Below are 19,907 nucleotides of genomic sequence, written 5' to 3'. Positions count from 1 at the left end.
ATAGTTCAGTATAGTTTGGTGTTTTTAAGCTTAATCCTGTTCAGTTCAGTACTGTATATGTTTACAGTATGCAAAATACTGCGTCACGTCTCCATCTGTGAACACTAAACACACACTTAATACACAGGACTTTAATATTTTATATGTATTGTACTGTTTATTTACATTTGTGACGGTTCGACTGCATGCAGGGCTTTATTTTTAGTAACAAAACAGTAATGGAGTTGTTTTACGACACCAGATCCCCTCCTAGCGCTTTAAAAACTGCACACGCACGTGTGCGAGGAGGCTGTTGTACTGGTGCTCGAGTGCGGGAGTCAAACGCGTCAAATCGTCTGTATTCGCAGGAATGGTTGCAGCGCAAAACTTTCGATATTGTCATGATGGGCGAGTGTAAAGCGCGACGGCTCTGCGCATGCGCACTGGAGTCCGCCTGGCCAATTTCTCAGTACTCGTGGGAGAATTTGGGTAAGAAACAGACAAATTAAAACAATCGCACCCTAGAATAAACTGTTTGTATAGCGTTTTGTACTTTGCAATTAGCCGCTATGCGCCGTGTTAGACTTTCGCGGGAGGTTTAATGAGAGGGAATAATAATGAAAGTTAGATATAAAGTAGAAAACGCCTGGACGTGTCATCAATAATATCAGCAGCAGGAAGAGAGCGAGAGAGAGAGAGAGAGTATGAAATAAAGAATAACGCTTATTAATGACACTCACAATAGACGCAGTCGATAAAAAAGATCAAAGTGTGCATGTCTGGTTGACGGCAGAAATAAAGCACACATACGAGTGTTTGTAGAATAATGCAAAAGCTCCTGTATGCTGGAAACGGCAGGAACTGATCGTGCGAAACAAAACATCTCTCGATCACCTCTCCGTTTCCTCGCGATCAGCTCAATCATTCACTTTAAATGTGATTGATCACGAATAATGACGCGGTTTTCCAGGCCTGTGTCTTTCAATTATATAGTGAATATAATTCCTGCTCCGCCATTTTGGGAAACTGCCTTTAAAACACATTAAAGAAAAGTGTTTTATGTCTGACACTGTGCCATCTAATATTTATGATCACATCTCATCGCCGTCGATATTTAAAGAAAAATAACCTCGCATGGTCGCTATCGTGCTGAATCATTTCACCCCATTCATTGGAAAGTGTTTTAATACAATAGATCTGCAGAAATAGATATAAATCAAAAAATAAACCGCCAAAAAACCCAGCTTAAATAGGAAAAAACAGACGCAGTAATATTCAGGGTGGAAAATCAATATTGTGTTTATTTTATCATCGCGTCGTCTATAAATTAATTAAAATCATAAGTGAAAAATGATTGGCCAAAAATATCAAATGCATTTTAAAATACAATAATTTACATAGAAAAGTAATGCACTTGCGTGGAGATTGGAGATATTCGTTTAGAAATGTAACTTAGTTTAATACAACATGACAAATACCTATAAATACCAACTACAGCAGCGAAAAACAGCTCAAGGCCAGATATGTAACCTTTATTATCACTGACTTCCGTGTTTAATGAAAAATAATGTCAAAATGAACCAAAAAATAAAATAAAATAAAAAAAATATGCTGCAATATTTGTCGATATTGCGAGTATTTCTTTGATTTCATTGTTTGAAAGTTTCCAGCGCAGCGGGTGAAATGTGGGCAGCAGCGCCCTCTGCTGGCAGCACAGATGAACGACTGGCGTGCTGTAGGCCTCATGCAGCACTGTGTTTATAGCCTGCGTCTCTTTTCAGATCAGCTTGGTACTTTACACCAATCATAGAAACAGTCTTTGCATATAGACTGTAATATTGCTTTATGGTTCTCCACAAAGCAGGCAAAAGGTTTGAGGAAACAGTTAATGTCGTTTTGATATTTTGTGTATTATAGGATAGATAATAGATCAGACTGTGCATACTAGTTTATTATTAACTGATTTAAGGGACATATAACATAATAGCAGTGCAATTCTAACATAAATTTAAAAGCATAAAGAGTTACATACATAGAGAGTGTGTGTTTCTAACTGTCGGTCAAGGGAGTTCTTTTGCGAAACTGAAGACTAAATTAAAAGATCGAAAGGGGTTTTTTTTTCCCCAATGTTGTTTTCTTTCCAGTAGTTTATGGACGAATCTTTCAAAACCTGTCAAGAACATGGCTGAGTAATTTTTCAGCCCCCGAAAATATTAAAGATAAAAAATAAGACATTATATTTTACATATAGGCAATCAGGTTTATGTTTAGGACCATTAAGATGCTTAGTAACATTATTTAATGACAATTAACAAACAAACCACATTTTCATTACTGTAATGTGAGAAAAATAAGGATTAGAATTGTAAAGTGTTTATGTATCATGGTAGTATTTGTTGCACTGCCTTTAATTTATGCTGATGTAAAAAAAAAAATGAAAGTATTTTTTTATATATATATATATATATATATATATATATATATATATATATATATATATATATATTTTTTTTTTTTTTTTTTTTTTTTTTACATTTGTATCCCATTTTCTCCCCAATTTGGAATGTCCAATTCCCACTACTTAGTAGGTCCTCGTGGTGGCGCGGTTACTCACCTCAATCCGGGTGGCGGAGGACATGTCTCAGTTGCCTCCGCTTCTGAGACAGTCAATCCACGCATCTTATCACGTGGCACGTTGTGCATGACACCGCGGAGACTCACAGCATGTGGAGGCTCATGCTACTCTCCGAGATCCACGCACAACTTACCACACGCCCCATTGAGAGCGAGACCCACTAATCGTGACCACGAGGTTACCCCATGTGTCTCTACCCTCCCTAGCAACCGGGCCAATTTGGTTGCTTAGGAGACCTGGCTGGAGTCACTCAGCACACCCTGGATTCGAACTCGCGACTCCAGGGGAGATAGTCAGCGTCTTTACTCGCTGAGCTACCCAGGCCTTTATTTATTAATAAATTACTGTATTACAGAATTACAAAAAAATTCAAAAGTTACAATGTCTGAATTCATTACTGTAATGAATATTTGGGGGGTAAATGTGCTTAATGTTCATGATTATAATGTCACAATGCAGGAAATCTTAATGGTCCTTAATATAAGCTTCATTAATTGTCTTTATGCAGAGTATAATTTTTGTTCTAATTTTTTTAAATAAAATTTTGTCTCTAGATTTTGGGGATGAATATGACTCGTCACCCTTTTTTTTTAGGCTAACCAATTATAGATTATAATTATAGAATGTATACAGCTATAGATTATATATCAGACTATACATACTGTAGTTGCATATTTACTGACTAAACTATTTAATTACTATTCAATGATATCAAACTTAAAGTTTGTTTTTCTAGAGTTAAAAAAAGCTTTTCATCTTTTGGATTTTTGGGGACTAAAAAGCATAGAGATGAAGTATTGCAAAGGTTTCTTGTTAGTAAACGTTCTTTAGCAAACTTGTAAAATCCAAAGTGCTTTTAAGGTCAGTGACAGTGAGTGATTTATGCCTTACAAACTTTAACATTTGGTTTTCTGTGATGTATTGAAATTTGGTAATGCATATTATACTTATTAATATATGTCACCAATGTAAAATGATCTGTCATCAATTAGATTTGATAAACAAATCATTGTATGGCATCATTTTCCAGCATGCACATTTCTAGCTGTTATGGAGTAAATCATAGCTGTTTAATTTCTAGCTATTATTATTTTTATTTATTTTTTGTAAAGAAAACATAGTGAAAAATATATTTCTTTCTGACAATTTAAATACAGTATGTTGATAAAAAAAAAAATTAGATCTATATATTATTTGTTTTTCTGAGGCGCCAGTGAAGATATCGACAGTGCAAGTGAAAATGAAAACTACTGGTCCAACTGGGACAGCAAAAAAAAAATAAAATAAAAAATGCTTACAGTTGAGTCCTGATGGAGGAATAGTTTTGAGTGCTGCTGAGCAGTGACAAATGTAAATATGTGGGGTGTTATATGCTCTTTCAGATTAGCTGTGTGTGGGTGTGATGGAGTCGTCAGGCCCGAGCGCAGCCGCTCCAGAGTTTGACGTGTACGGGGCGATGGACTGGAAGGACGGGGTGGGAACACTGCCCGGCAGCGAACTCAAGGTTAGGACATACATCTAAGCCTTTATTCTAGCTTCAAGATGGTCAGTTTATTTAGTTAAAGGTTTGATTTAATGTCTTTATGATTTGTATTTATTGCTATGAAATTATTCCCAGTCATCTTGAAGCAGCATGTAGTGTGTGTTTGTTGTGTAGCAGTGCAGACAGTGTGTGTAAGTGTCTCTGTTGTTTGTGTGTGCCAGTTCCGGGTGAATGAGTTTGGGGTCTTGGAGGTCATAACGGACGAAACGGAGGAGGAGAGGGGCAAAAAGGCTCACGCCACCACCACATGGAGCGTCCCAACTGCGCAAGAGGGTAAAACCCTATAATACACTGGCTTTAGGTTTAGTTAGATATAATAACCCTGCACTAAGCTCCGCCCCCCTTGGTCACTGTTGCTCGCTCAAACAAGCTTTATAGAACGATTTTCAGTAAAATGTGCTCATAGTGCTTAAAGTGGTAACAGTTGGAATTAATATAATTCTTATATGGGCTGAAATGAAGTGTGACATTGCAAAGCAGTTGTATCTGCCATTTTTCTTTAAAAGAAATTATTAAATTACACATTAATATGATTAAAAACCACGCAGGCTGTGAATCAGAATTGAGGCAAACTGATAACACAGTCAATGGAAAAAAAGCCTCAATTGATAGTGATTACACACCTGCTAACATTAGCGTAACTGTTATTTACTATGGTGCTGTGAACTCTTCAGTTACTATTACCACTACTATGACCTGAAACAATGTGTAAATATTTTTCTTATCTTAGAGCAATTGTAGGGATCCTTTCTAATGTTGTACATGCAAACTTGTCTGTCTTCCAGACCAAAATTTTATTTTATCTTGTTTTCCAGTAGCATCCTTAACACAAGATAAACATATTCAATAAACAAACTTGTGTAAGATAATAAGACTCGTTTTATTATTATTATTTTTTATCACATTGGCAAAAATAAATAAATAAATTAATCAAATAAAAATTGTATTAAGCATACCATTTGGGTGAGGTTTATGCTTAAAACAAATAAGCAAATAAATAAATAAATGCTTTTTACCATTATAAGTGCCCCATCAATAACATTTTACTGTAATATTATATTATATATATATATATATATATATATATATATATATATATATATATATATATATACACTATATTGCCAAAAGTATTCGCTCACCCATCCAAATAATTGAATTCAGGTGTTCCAATCACTTCCATGGCCACAGGTGTATAAAATGAAGCACCTAGGCATGCAGACTGCTTCTACAAACATTTGTGAAAGAATGGGCCGCTCTCAGGAGCTCAGTGAATTCCAGCGTGGTACTGTGATAGGATGCCACCTGTGCAACAAGTCCAGTCGTGAAATTTCCTCGCTACTAAATATTCCACAGTCAACTGTCAGTGGTATTATAACAAAGTGGAAGCGATTGGGAATGACAGCAACTCAGCCACGAAGTGGTAGGCCACGTAAAATGACAGAGCGGGGTCAGCGGATGCTGAGGCGCATAGTGTGCAGAGGTCGCCAACTTTCTGCAGAGTCAATCGCTACAGACCTCCAAAGTTCATGTGGCCTTCAGATTAGCTCAAGAACAGTGCATAGAGAGCTTCATGGAATGGGTTTCCATGGCCGAGCAGCTGCATCCAAGCCATACATCACCAAGTGCAATGCAAAGCGTCGGATGCAGTGGTGTAAAGCACGCCGCCACTGGACTCTAGAGCAGTGGAGACGCGTTCTCTGGAGTGACGAATCACGCTTCTCCATCTGGCAATCTGATGGATGAGTCTGGGTTTGGCGGTTGCCAGGAGAACGGTACTTGTCTGACTGCATTGTGCCAACTGTGAAGTTTGGTGGAGGGTGGATTATGGTGTGGGGTTGTTTTTCAGGAGCTGGGCTTGGCCCCTTAGTTCCAGTGAAAGGAACTCTGAATGCTTCAGCATACCAAGAGATTTTGGACAATTCCATGCTCCCAACTTTGTGGGAACAGTTTGGGGATGGCCCCTTCCTGTTCCAACATGACTGCGCACCAGTGCACAAAGCAAGGTCCATAAAGACATGGATGAGCGAGTTTGGTGTGGAAGAACTTGACTGGCCTGCACAGAGTCCTGACCTCAACCCAATAGAGCACCTTTGGGATGAATTCTCGTCCAACATCAGTGTCTGACCTCACAAATGCGCTTCTGGAAGAATGGTCAAAAATTCCCATAAACACACTCCTAAACCTTGTGGAAAGCCTTCCCAGAAGAGTTGAAGCTGTTATAGCTGCAAAGGGTGGGCCGACGACATATTAAACCCTATGGATTAAGAATGGGATGTCACTTAAGTTCAAATGCATCTAAAGGCAGATGAGCGAATACTTTTGGCAATATAGTGTATATATATATATACACTACCGGTCAAAAGTTTTGAAACACTTATTCTTTATTATAATTATTTTTTTTTCTTCACATTTTAGAATAATAGTAAAGTCATCAAAACTATGGAATAACATAAATGGAACTATGGGAATTATGTTGTGACTAAATAAAATCCAAAATAAATCAAAACTGTGTTATATTTGAGCATCTTCAAAGTAGTCACCCTTTGTCTAGAATTTGCAGACATGTACTCTTGACATTTTCTCAACCAACTTCTTGAGGTATCCCCCTGGGATGCTTTTTAAACAGTATTGAAGGAGTTCCCATCTATGTTGGGCACTTATTGGCTGCTTTTCTTTATTATTTGGTCCAAGTCATCAATTTCAAAAACTTCTTTTTTTTTTTATTAGGTTTTAGATTTATAATGAAATAAATTAATATGGTGGCACAATTATACTTTTGTCTACAAACCTAATTTCAAACATTTAAGCATACGCCTTCAGATCAAAAGATTTTTAAGATCATGAGAAACATTTCAGTCGTGTTTCAAAACTTTTGACTGGTAGTGTGTGTGTGTGTGTGTGTGTGTGTGTGTGTGTGTGTGTGTGTGTGTGTGTGTGTATATATATATATATATATATATATATATATATACACACACACAGTTGAAGTCAGAAGTTTACATACACTTGAAGTCATTAAAACTAATTTTGTAACCACTCTGCAGATTTTATATTAGCAAACTATAGTTTTGGCAAGTCGTTTAGGACATCTACTTTGTGCATGACACGAGTAATTTTTCCAGCAATTGTTTACAGACAGATTGTTTCACTTTTAATTGGCTATATCATAGTTCCAGTGGGTCAGAAGTTTACATACTATAAGTTAACTGTGCCTTTAAGCAGCTTGGAAAATTCCAGCAAATGATGTCAAGCCTTTAGACAATTAGCCAATTAGCTTCTGATAGGAGGTGTACTGAATTGGAGGTGTACCTGTGGATGTATTTTAAGGCCTACCTTCAAACTCAGTGCCTCTTTGCTTGACATCTTGGGAAAATCAAAAGAAATCAAACAAGACCTCAGAAAAAAAAATTGTGTACCTCCACAAGTCTGGTTCATCCTTGGGAGCAATTTCTAAACGCCTGAAGGTACCACACTCATCTGTGCAAACAAAAGTACGCAAATATAAACACCATGGGACCATGCAGCCACCATACCGCTGAGGAAGGAGACGCATTCTGTCTCCTAGAGATGAGCGTAGTTTGGTGTGAAAAGTGCAAATCAATCCCAGAACAACAGCAAAGGACCTTGTGAAGATGCTGGAGGAAAGTATCTATATCCACAGTAAAACGAGTCCTATAATGATGTAACCTGAAAGGCTGCTCAGCAAGGAAGGAGCCACAGTTCCAATACCACCATAAAAAAGCCAGACTACAGTTTGCAAGTGCACATGAGACAAAGATCTTACCTTTTGGAGAAATGTCCTCTGGTCTGATGAAACAAAAATTGAACAGTTTAGCCATAATGACCATCGTTATGTTTGGAGGAAAAAGGTATCATGAGAAACTTTTCAGGCAAGTGACCCCAGACTTTTGAACAGTAGTGTATATATAGGACACCCTTGAAACAAGATAAATTTACTAAATATTTTTTTTCTTGTATTGAGCATAAAACTAAATTTAGTGAGGTTTATGCTTAAAACAAGAAAAAAATGGCCAGTGGCATAATGAAAATACATGCCATTATAAGGGCACGGCAATAACATTTTACTCTGTTTTGGGGGAATTTCTGTAAAATTATGTTCAGACTATCCAAACACACATGACTTACTGTTTCCAATAAAATATTTGTTAAAAAAATTAGGACACCCATGAAACTAGATACATTTACAAGATACATTTTAATTTTTCTTAACATATTGGTAAATATTTTTGTCTTGTATTAAGCATTTTAAAAAACAAAATTTAATGAGGTCTATGATTAAAAAAAGAAGAAAAAAAAATGGCAGTGTCATAATTAAAATAAGTGCCCCGTCAATAGCATTTTACTGTATGTTTGGTTAATTTATCTAAAATTCTGTTTGAAACTATCCAAACACAAAGGACTTATTTGTAAATAATAGCACAAGATAAATGCACTTAAGAAGCACAATTTCTCTTACCACATTGGACTTGTTTTTTTTTTTCTATCTTGTTTTAAGGCAAAATTACTTACAAAGAAAATAATTTTTTGTATTTTAAGGGACAAAAGTGCCATGTCCTCTCTGGATGCCTTTTCTCACTTGCCTAACCCTAACCCTACCTCTGGTAACAACGTTGTACCGATTTAAAAAAAAAAAAGTTTTTACATTTCCGTTAAATTCTGTTTAAAACTATCCATACACACATGAATTACTTACATTAGAAAAGAGCAAATGCTTGTCTAAAAATGTTGCATTGGTCAGTAGTGTCTTCAAGGCAGGGTTTAGTGAAGAGTCAGTATCACTTAAGCATGTAAATGGACAGATGATGATGACAGATGATGATGATGTACTTCTGTCTTGATTTTCCTCAGCTCTCTCTAAGGGGCCGGTCATAAAGGAGGAAAAGGCATGGGCCCAGCGAGGACTGGTATGTGTACGCTGTAACAGGAAGGGCTCTATGGTGGACTTCCTGTCTGATGGACTTCACTGCAGTGAGCGCTGTCTGCTGCAAGAGCAACAAGAGTGAGTACTACACAGTACTGTCATTGAGGGCCAGTGTCAGACATTCACTTATATTTCACCCCAGTAGTTGATTTTCAGAGGCTCTATTGCTCATACTTGGTGTTGGTGATTTTAAAAAAAACCCTAACCCGTGGTATTAAATTTCAGCAAGTAACTTGCCCATCTCAGCAATATGATAAAAACACCAGTGTTTAATAAATTGTTGCATTTATTGATGCGAGTGAAAACACTGGAGAGCGGAAAGCGAAATGTTTCCGTTATGAATCGTGGAACACTTCACTTCACATGTTCAGAAAAAAGATGGATATTGAATGTGCGGTTGCAGGTGTGCTTTATCTGCATTTTAAAATGTCTCTGAACGTGGTTCATCCAATCAGAATTCAGAGTCGAAACTATCACTTTAATATGCAGTTGTCTATTGTCTACCATCACAGTAGCATATGTTTTGAGTGTTCTAATTGTTTTCTTCAAGTTCTGTGCTTTAATGTTTTCTTCAAAACCATTTCATACTAGCTCCACATAGAACAACACTCACCTCTGAGACAGTGAATACAGATATCAGACAGCTGTCTGCAGAGGCACTAAACCCACAACTGGATAGAACAAAATACATTGAAAAGTGTAAAGCTCTGGGTAATTTCTGACCGGTTCTGTTCATGGATTTGCTGGGAGGTTGTTGTAAGTGATTTGAGCACTATGGACTGAGCAGCAGTTGTTGTGTTCTTGTATGTGTGGGAGGGCAGGTGACGTTATTACTATCAAACATGTTTGCATTGACTGACCTGTCACACTGGTTTTTAAACAGAGTTAAGATTTAGGCTGTGTTTGGAACAGAACGCTTGCACACTGCTCACTACATGCTTGGGTTGTCACGATACCAAAATTGCATTAGTCAATGCAAATACCAGTGAAGTTTCACGATTGTTGATACAACAGCAAATGTGTTAGTACGCAATTGAACACAGTTACTTAAAGGAGCAATATGTAACATTGACACCAAGCATTTAAAATGGGTACTGCAGTCCAAATTCTAAATGTTGGAGAGAGTTGTCTCCCCCGCCCCCTCCTCCCCAGACTCAAAGCTCACACAGGTTGCCAGGTTGACGACACGCAACAGGAACGAGCAAACTGTCAATGGCAAGCGACGAGCCTAACACTGTAAGTTGATCAGCTAGTATATACACCTGCAATGTTTTTGTTGTTTGCTAATTATAAACCAGCTCATGTGGATTTTTTATAACTCTGTCAGTGTTAGCTAGATGTATTGCTGGCTTCCATGGCTGCAGCACGCTGTGTTTACCCGCTAACTTGTTTCAAATCTGGCAACCCGGGGTGTCGAAATACTATTGGGAAATGGGCAGTTGGTGGGATCACACAGGCCAAAACACAAACAGAAATTCCGGCCTGGAACGGACATTTCAAAGTAGAATATATTGGCTGTAGCATTGTTTTCAGAGAAACCAATATTTCAACTTAGCATGTTTCCTAAATCTCTGATTACATATTATGATAATTTTATGCTTTTGTACAGTAAATATATTTCATATTGCTCCTTTAAATAAATATAAATAACATCCAATGTGCATATGATATGTATAAAATATTATCCAATGTGTGCAAGTTTTGTGCGCATGCCTGTTTACGTTTTTATGTCGAAAGAAAAAAATAACCCAATGGTTTTAAATGTAATATTTTTTGAATAAGCTGTTTTTTTTTTTTTTTTTTAGTTATCAGCGTAACACTGTGCATGTAAATGCGCTTATTGTAGAAATATGCTATTTGCAGGCAGCCATGATTAATTTATTCTGCAAGTGAATTAAAGGGAATTTTTGAGAGAAAGAGAGTAATATTAATAGCAGGTTTTCCACGGTCATGAACTCAAAAAAATTATTTTAAGATTTAAGCATTTCAGTTTTCAAAATTCCATGAAATTGAATTTAGTCATCTTCAATAATAAATAAATAAAAAACAAATTTTGTTAAACATTATACAATTACATTTATGGAATTTTGTTATTAAATTGAAATGTCTAAATCTTAAAAATAGGCTAAAGAAGGGAACTATTAGGACATTTTTAAGACCTGAAAAAGTCATGGAAATGAGTTCATGACAATTTTCTATAGTGAATACGTATATACACAGTATAATTTTTTTTACATTTTGTTATTATGCTCCGCTCTAAAATATTTAATTAGCTAGAAATTAGATCCACAATCTCAACAGTTTTCAATCAAATTATTGATTTTAACAATTTCTTTTACAAAAAACATCAGATAAATATGCTTTAAAATGTAATTTCCGAATGAATGTCCCATTCATTCCTGTGGGAAGTGATGCAAAGCTTGTCAAAGTGAGCGACCGTAACCAAGGGGGGTGGAGCTTAGCGAAGGATTAATTGGTCAAAAAGTGTGGGAACCCTAATAGTCATTTTACATTAGCTCCAAACACAGCCTATCCTGTTAGAATTAGATATGGAACTAACAATTTGATTATGCACATTTTAGTAGTTTACCTGAATATTCCATGCATACAAAAAATACACATACAGTATGTATACTGAGTAGTTAGTTTCAAAAGTTGTAGGCAATATGCTATTTTAAAAAAAAGAGACTTTATACTGATTTATATACAATAACATGTCCTCTCACTGATTTGTTAAACATCTTTGTGTCCACTGTAATGCTTGTCATGTTGTGGTATTTTTGCTTCCAGTCTGTGAGCAGTCTGACCTCTATAGAGTTTGTGGGATGAATGTATTTGTTCATCTGCTGATGTCATGTCTACTCCTAAACATAGGCCTAGTCGTGGTTTATGACAGTCAAACTTCCCTTCAGTAGAGTTTTATTCAGTCAGTGAGCTATACATATTGTTTTTGTTATGCCATGAGTATTATTATTATTATTGAGCAAAATTATACAGTACTTAATGCTGTTACTACAGAGGAAACAGAATGTTGTGAAGTTGTCTTCCTATGTCACACGGGGTTCATCTGTGCAACAGTAATGGAAATTTGAGCATTACAATAGCTGCATTCACACACAGATAAGATGTCAGATGTCAAATACTTAAATTGAATTTAAATAAATTGAAATTAAATTGCCAATCAAAACAAATCAACATCAATTACAAAAGTAGATGTAATGAATGTATAATATATCATAACACAATATACACTCTGCAAAAATAAATGGCTGGACGCTTTGTTAGATTATAGAGTTGTCTTCTGTTGACCTACAATTGGATATTATGAAATTAATCAAATGTTGTTTAAAACAAGAGAAGCATTTTTTGTAGGGTGGCCAGACGTCCCGTTTTTCCTGGGACAGTCCTGTATTTAGTCCTGACTTATTCTGCAAAAATCGTGTTTTGTCCTGTATTTCCCCTCTCCCAAAATTTCTCTATCGCCAATGGGGCTTTCTCAGTCACGTGAGTATTCTAATCAAAGGTAGCCAAGGATACGGCTTGTAAAACTAATAAAATCACACCGTGTTATTTGAAGTATATGATTGGATTAAACTATCCAATCACAATCCTCTATCAATAGACGTCCAGTTAGTGAACTGATTGAAGAATCCGTTTGAAAGAGCACACAGATGAAACTGCGGCTGAAAAAATGTCAAGGAAGCGTGCATGTACATTTAATGAGGATCTTCAAAAAGAGTTTACATTTCTAAAAAAAAGGAGTCACGGACAGAGCCTAGTAAAGTGAGGTGTGAGATCTGTTGAGCTCGCTTTTCCATCACCCATGCAGTCAGAAACTTTTATTCAGCATCAGTGGATTACCTCCAAAATTGGAGCCACTCATTGGAGAACACAGAAAAACTTGAGTGGGCCCTACTGAGAGACATCCCAGAGTGGAAAGACATTCAGAGCAGCCTCGAACACTTCTATTCCAGAGTCCCCACTCTCAAGTTGATTGACAAAACCACGCTCTTTGATGAGTGGGTTTACGTGAAAAACATTGTCACTTAGTGGATCATAAACAAGACGGCCATGTCTTGAGAGATGGGCAGACGTTTTTCGTGAGCTGGAGAGCAAGACCATCAACATCGGAGTCTTAGCCAAGGTCGTGGAGTTTGTTTTATGCCTGCCTGGGACATCTGCATCTGTGGAACGTGTGTTCTCATTAATGAGCGCAGCATGGACACCGGATAAATCTCAACTCACTCGACTCACTGCATAAATCTCGGCAATGCTTTCCTTTACATCTTAATTTTGGACTGGACTGCTCTGCATTTTATGATAAACTCTTGAAAGACAAGCGCACACTGAGAAAAATTGCTGCCAGCGAAAAGTACAAGGTTGCAGATGCACCCTCTACTTCGCATTGATCTGTGTCTAGGTAAGGATACATCAGTTTAATTTTTGCTGGGAGGGGGCTGTCCCGTTTTCCACAAGCAGGAATCTGGTCACCCTTATTTTTTTACCCTCACACTTGAAATATCTTTTGCATTTTTGTCACTTTCAGTGGTATTTTTTACTCTGTGCCCTAATTCATATCAGACCCTGACTACATGTCTTTTGATCAAATATATTCATGTTATACAGACTTAACTGGCTAATCCAGGATCTATACAGTACAAAGAATATATAATAATTTAAAATAGCATTTTATAGGTCTGTTATTAGAAATAATTTAGTAAAAGCACACAAATGATTGCTTGGAGAGTTCTGATAATGTTTGCTCATGGTCTGCTCACAGAGAGCTGAAGAAAGAAAGTTCCAGAACTAACGGAGAGGTGCTTGGGAGGAAAAGGTCACGCCCGACAGAGAGAGTCACTGAAGACGTGGACAGCTCGATGGACGTCCTTGAGGAAGATGACGAGGACTACGTCAGTTTACTCTTCCTTTTCTGTTCATCTTCCATCTTATCAGGCTTTCACTAAGCATTTCTTATCACATCTAGAGTTTCTGCAGAGTCCTCAGGCTGCTTTTAGAATATGAGGGAATGCTGTGTGGGATACAGAGAGAGATGGAGATCATTACGACGGTTTAACAGTCCCTAAAGTTAAGCTAAACTTAATCAAAGTTCAAGGTTGTCAGCTTGGACCCTCAAATAAAGTTATATTAAGTTATATAAACAAATTATTATAATGTGACACCTGTAAACATTTACCTTTTGTGACACTATTTGTTATCCATGTTTTCTACCTGATTACACTTGAAACATGTACAATTGTAGATTGGAGCTTTAGTGTGAAGGCTACACTTACAAAAAGTTCAAAATATTTCATGTACCATGACATTAACATCACTGATACAGTGCTTTTTTGGAAGGGTATTGTTATAAAACAGGCAACACATTGTAGGTTTAAAATATCGGCCATCATGTTGGTCACTGACCACAACGTGAAAATGTTTTATTGGCTCAAATAATATCGGCATTGTATCGGTTATTGGCCAAAATGTGAAATAAATGATTGGCTATCATAATGTCGGCCTTCATATCGGTTATTGAAATGCATGCATTGCAAATAATTATTGGCTTTTGTAATATTGGCCATCATATTAGTTATTGGCCATAACATCATAGCAATTATCAGGCATAATGTGAAAATAATTACTGTCTCATAATATCAGCCATAACATGAAGAAATTTGTTATTTTTTTGCTATTGTAATGTCAGCCATCATATCGGTTATTGGTGAAAATGTAATAATTATCGGCATTTATAATATCGGCATTGTATCGGTTATTGGTCAAAATGTGAAGTAAATTATTGGCTATCGTAATGTCGGCCTTCATATCGGTTATTGAAGCACATGAATTGCAAATAATGATCAGCATTTGTAATATTGGCCGTCATATTTGTTATTGGCCATAACATGAAAATTATTATCGGCTATCGTCATATCAGCCATCCAACCGGTTATTGGTCAAAACATGAAAATAATTACCGTCTATCATAATATCAGGCATACCATGACAATTATTTTGCTACCGTAATATCAGCCATCAAACCGGTTGTTGGTCCTAACTTGAAAAAATATTTATTGGCTTTCATAATATTGGCATCAAATTGGTTATTGGCCAAAATGTTAAATACATTTTTGGCTATCGTAATGTAGACCTTCATATAGGTTATTAAAGTGCATGAAGTACAAAAATAATTATAGGCTTTTGTAATATTGGCCATCATATTAGTTATTGGCCGTAACATGAAAATTATCGGCTTTTGTATTGTTGGCTTTCACAGCAGTTATCAGGCATAATGTGAAAATAATTACTGTCAATCATAATATCAGCCATTGCATGAATTTTTTTTTGGCTATCATAATATCAGCCATCATACCAGTTATTGGTCCTAACTTGAAAATAATTATCGTCATTCATGTTATCGGCATCATATCATTTCACATTTTGGCCAATAAACAATGATTGTCTATCATAATGTTGGCCCTTCATATCGGTTACTGAAGTGCATAAAGTGCAAATAATTATCGGCTTTTGTAATATTGGTCATCATATTAGTTAATGGCCATAACGTGAAAATTATTATTGGCTTTTGTAATATCAGCCATCAAACGGTTATTGGTCCTAACGTGAAAATAATTATCGGCTATCACAGTATCGGCATCATATTGGTTATTGGCCCTAATCGATATGGTCGTGGATAATTATTGCCTTTTGTTTCAGCCACAATTTCTATATCGATATATCATCCCCAATTTTTGTGCTTGCAGACAATGTCATATTTATTAAGTGGTGAGAGCTAACAAAAGTAATTTCTAGTTGAGGCTTGAAGCTATGCAACCCTGATTACACAAGCTTGTGTTTCCTTCCTAACAGATCACACACTCTGTCTCACCAACTCACCCACTACACCTTCAAACAAACTCAGCTGATAAAATAGATTTGATATGGAAAATGTATAGGGTACAATGATACAGTGTGCTTTATGTTCCTGGTTTCTAACAGCCACAGTTTGAGCAAGGGTAGAACATGTGTGTGTGTGTGTTTGTGTATAACAGGAAGAGAAAGAAAGCAGGCGACCGTCACGTGGGGCTCCGAGAGGTCGCAGGAAGCGCAGAGGAGATGCAGCACTGCTCAGATACAGTGAGTATATGAGATAAACACACACAGTTTTGTGCAGTAGATGGCAAGGTTGACTTCAGGTGAGAGTCACATGAGCTCTATGACACCTATGGTTGTTTCCCACAATGCAGCAGTTCCATATGGAGGCAAGAAGAAGGCATGGTGTTGGGCCTCATACCTGGAGCAGGAGAGAGCCATCGCTGCCCCCAGTAAACTATTCAAAGAGGTGAGGCAACAGTTAGTATTTAATGTCCTCATTGTGACTGGAAATGCTTACCTTTGATTCATCAAAACCCTACATGAATATGTACTGTAAATAAACTAGATTTCCAGTTCTTGAAGGAAATAGTAGTGCTTGTAAAGCTCCGTACACACATGCAACAACTTCCAGCGAGGCAGCAAATAAATAGTGTTATTGTTTAAGTTTTCACAATTCAGAATAAGTAATCGCACATATCCAAAATTTGAATGTACATTTTAGGATTCGAATGTGCATTTTTTCCTTAAATTCTGCGAATATTCGAATTTGAATGTTAAAATTGCCTTAATTACTATCACTTACTGCCACAGTAGACTAGACGTTGGTAGTAGAATGTTTGAATCTATTCAAGAGTAACATCATTATCTTTTTATATATACTGTATATCGGTTTGATTAGACCGATAATGGAAGCAGATAATTTTACATGAACAGTTATTTTTTTCTAATTCAAACTTTTTTTTTATGACAGGTTTCAAAAGTACTAAAAACTTATACATTAACATATTTGGATTCCTGGTTTCATTTGAAACATTAGTGTGAAAGGTGTTTCTATGTACCCTATCTGTCACTCACTCGAAGTTGTGTCAATGTAGTGACACTAGGGGTCACTCTTGGGAGCCGAGACACCTCTGGTTTTTGATAAAAGGCCAATGAAAATTGGGGAGTGGTAATTGCATGCCACTCCCCCGGACATACGGGTATAAAAGGAGCTGGTATGCAACCACTCATTCAGATTTTCTCTTCGGAGCCGAATGGTCATGCTCACTGAGCTGAATTCTCATGACTGTTCATTCACCTCTGCTGGATCTGACGGCGCATTTCAGCGGCTTCTCCCTCCTCTGCACTGGTGCACTGCAGAGAACTCCCCTGGGCGCTTCGGCAGAAAAAAGAGAGTATATTTTCCTGAAAGAGTACATTTCTCTAAAAGAGCGGCACACACGGAACGTCTTTTTAAAGACGCGTCTTTTTAAAGATGCCTTTCCAATTGTGTGTTATTCCTGGTTGTGGTCATTACCTCTCAACTTCAGATGGTCATGATCACTGTCTTTCGTGTTTGGGCGTGACCTACACGGAGGCAGCGATCCTGGATGGTTCATGTTCTCACTGTGAGAACATGACCTTGGCAACGTTGCGCTCGTGGCTTGCTTTCATAAGAAAAGCACTGGGGGCGATTTGGGTAACCCAATGGGACTGCCTCCGTCAGGTATCCCCGACGGAGGCAGTCAGGGGATACTTGGTGCTCTCGCACCTCAGCCGATTAGGGCTTCGGGTCAACTGGGAAAAGAGCAAGCTCCTCCCGGTTTAGAGCATCTCTTTTCTTGGTTTGGAGTTGGACTCAGTCTCATTGACAGCACGCCTCATGAACGAGCGCGCACAGTCGGTGCTGACCTGTTTGAAGGCGTTCAAACAGAAAACAGCGGTTCCACTGAAACTATTTCAGAGGCTCCTGGAGCATATGGCATCCTCAGCGGTGGCCACCCCGCTCGGGTTGATGCATATGAGACCACTTCAGCACTGGCTTCAGACTCGAGTCCCGAGATGAGCATGGCGCCGCGGGATACATTGCGTGGCCATCACGCTGGTCTGTCACCGTCTCTTCAGCCCTTGGACCGACCTCTCGTTTCTATGGGCAAGTGTTCCCTTAGAGCAGGTCTCCAGGTGCGTCGTGGTCACGACAGACGCATCCAAAATGGGCTGGGGCGCTGTTTGCAACGGGCACGCAGCCGCCGGCTTATGGACGGGCCCGCGGCTGCGTTGGCACATCAACTGCCTCGAGTTGTTGGCAATTCTGCTCGCCCTGCGGAGGTTCCGGCCGTTGATCCGGCCAAGGCGGTCTGCGCTCTCGTTGTATGTCACAACTCACCCGCCATCTCCTTCTTTGGAGTCAGCAGCACTTCGAGTCGCTGTGAGCCACTCACATACTGGGCGACCGCAACACTGCAGTGGACGCGCTGTCACGACAGGTTACCCTCAGGGGAGAGTGGAGACTCCACTCTCAGGTGGTCCAGCTGATCTGGAGTCGATTCAGACAGGCACAGGTAGACCTGTTCGCCTCCCAAGAATCCTCCCACTGCCCGCTCTGGTACACCCTGACCGAGGCACCTCTGGGCATAGATGCGCTGGCACACAGCTGGCCTCCTGGCCTACGCAAATATGTGTTTTCCCCAGTGAGCCTACTTCAGGGAGGATGAGGAGCAGCACCCTACTGGCCCACTCAGGCGTGGTTCTCAGACCTCACGCTCCTCACGACAGCCCCCCTGGCGAATTCCCCTGAGGAAGGACCTTCTTTCTCAGGGACGGGGCACCATCTGGCACCCGCGACCAGACCTCTGGAATCTCCATGTCTGCCCCTGGACGGGACGCGGTGGTAGACACAATCACTCAGGCTAGGGCCCCCTCTACGAGGCGCCTGTATGCCTTGAAGTGGCGTCTGTTTGCTAAGTGGTGTTCTTCCCAACGGGAAGACCCCCAGAGATGCGCAGTCGGATCGGTGCTTTCCTTCCTGCAGGAGAGGTTGGAAGGGTGGCTGTCCCCTTCCACCTTGAAGGTGTACTTTGCTGCTATAGCAGCACACCACGACACAGTGGACGGTAAGTCCTTAGGGAAGCACGACCTGATCATCAGGTTCCTGAGAGGCACCAGGAGGCTGAACCCCTCCAGACTGCCCTCGTTCCCTCATGGGACCTCTCTGTAGTTCTTCAGGGTCTACAGAGAGCCCCCTTTGAGCCTTTGCAGTCAGCTGAGCTTAAGGCACTCTCCTTGAAGACTGCCCTCCTGACTGCGCTCACTTCCATCAAGTGGGTAGGAGAAGCGTTCTCTGTCAGCGAAACGTGCCTGGAGTTCGGTCCGGGCTACTCTCAAGTGATCTTGAGACCCCGACCGGGCTATGTGCCCAAGGTTCCCACGACCCCTTTTAGGGACCAGGTGGTGAACCTGCGAGCGCTGCCCCAGGAGGAGGCAGACCCAGCCCTGTCGTTGCTGTGTCCGGTGAGCGTTTTACTCATCTATTTGGATCGCACACAGAGCTTTAGGATCTCTGAGCAGCTCTTTGTCTGCTTAGGTGCACAGCGGAAAGGAAGCGCTGTCTTCAAGCAGAGGATCGCCCACTGGCTCATTGACGCCATAGCTATGGCATATCATGGCCAGGACGTGCCGCCCCTGGTAGGGCTACGAGCCCATTCTACCAGGGATGTAGCGACCTCTCTAACAGACGTTTGCAGAGCAGCGGGCTGGGCAACACCCAACACCTTTGCAAAGTTCTACAACCTCCAGGTGGAACCGGTTTCGTCCCAGGTAGTGGCATGCAACACAAGCGGATAAGCCCGGGATAGCCGGCCGGGTGTATCGCTTGCACATAGCGCATTTCACCTCCTCTGAGCTGAAGACGTGCGCCATTAATTCCCAGTAGTGTTCACAAACTATGTTCCCTG

General features: G+C 39.4%; 1 protein-coding gene across 4 annotated transcripts in view; it reads left to right on the top strand.

Moving 5' to 3' along the window:
• The first annotated feature begins 422 nt into the window (after positions 1–422).
• l3mbtl3 (L3MBTL histone methyl-lysine binding protein 3) overlaps positions 423–19,907 on the top strand; it is a 158,405-nt gene continuing 138,920 nt past the window's right edge. For all 4 annotated transcript variants that reach the window (XR_007892052.1, XR_007892051.1, XM_051644830.1 and 1 more), the window contains exons 1-7: positions 423–468; positions 3,997–4,118; positions 4,319–4,430; positions 9,030–9,180; positions 13,883–14,012; positions 16,152–16,236; positions 16,347–16,441. Coding sequence is in view for 2 of the 4 variants with exons in the window: in XM_051644830.1 (XP_051500790.1) it covers positions 4,017–4,118; positions 4,319–4,430; positions 9,030–9,180; positions 13,883–14,012; positions 16,152–16,236; positions 16,347–16,441 (675 nt within the window). In the remaining 2 variants the exon portion in view is untranslated. The remainder of the gene's footprint in view (positions 469–3,996; positions 4,119–4,318; positions 4,431–9,029; positions 9,181–13,882; positions 14,013–16,151; positions 16,237–16,346; positions 16,442–19,907) is intronic.

This window comes from Myxocyprinus asiaticus, chromosome 19 (assembly GCF_019703515.2).
Source record: "Myxocyprinus asiaticus isolate MX2 ecotype Aquarium Trade chromosome 19, UBuf_Myxa_2, whole genome shotgun sequence".
NCBI lineage: Eukaryota > Metazoa > Chordata > Actinopteri > Cypriniformes > Catostomidae > Myxocyprinus > Myxocyprinus asiaticus.
Note: the sequence above shows the minus strand (reverse complement) of the source record. Positions and strands in the feature narration are given on the sequence as shown.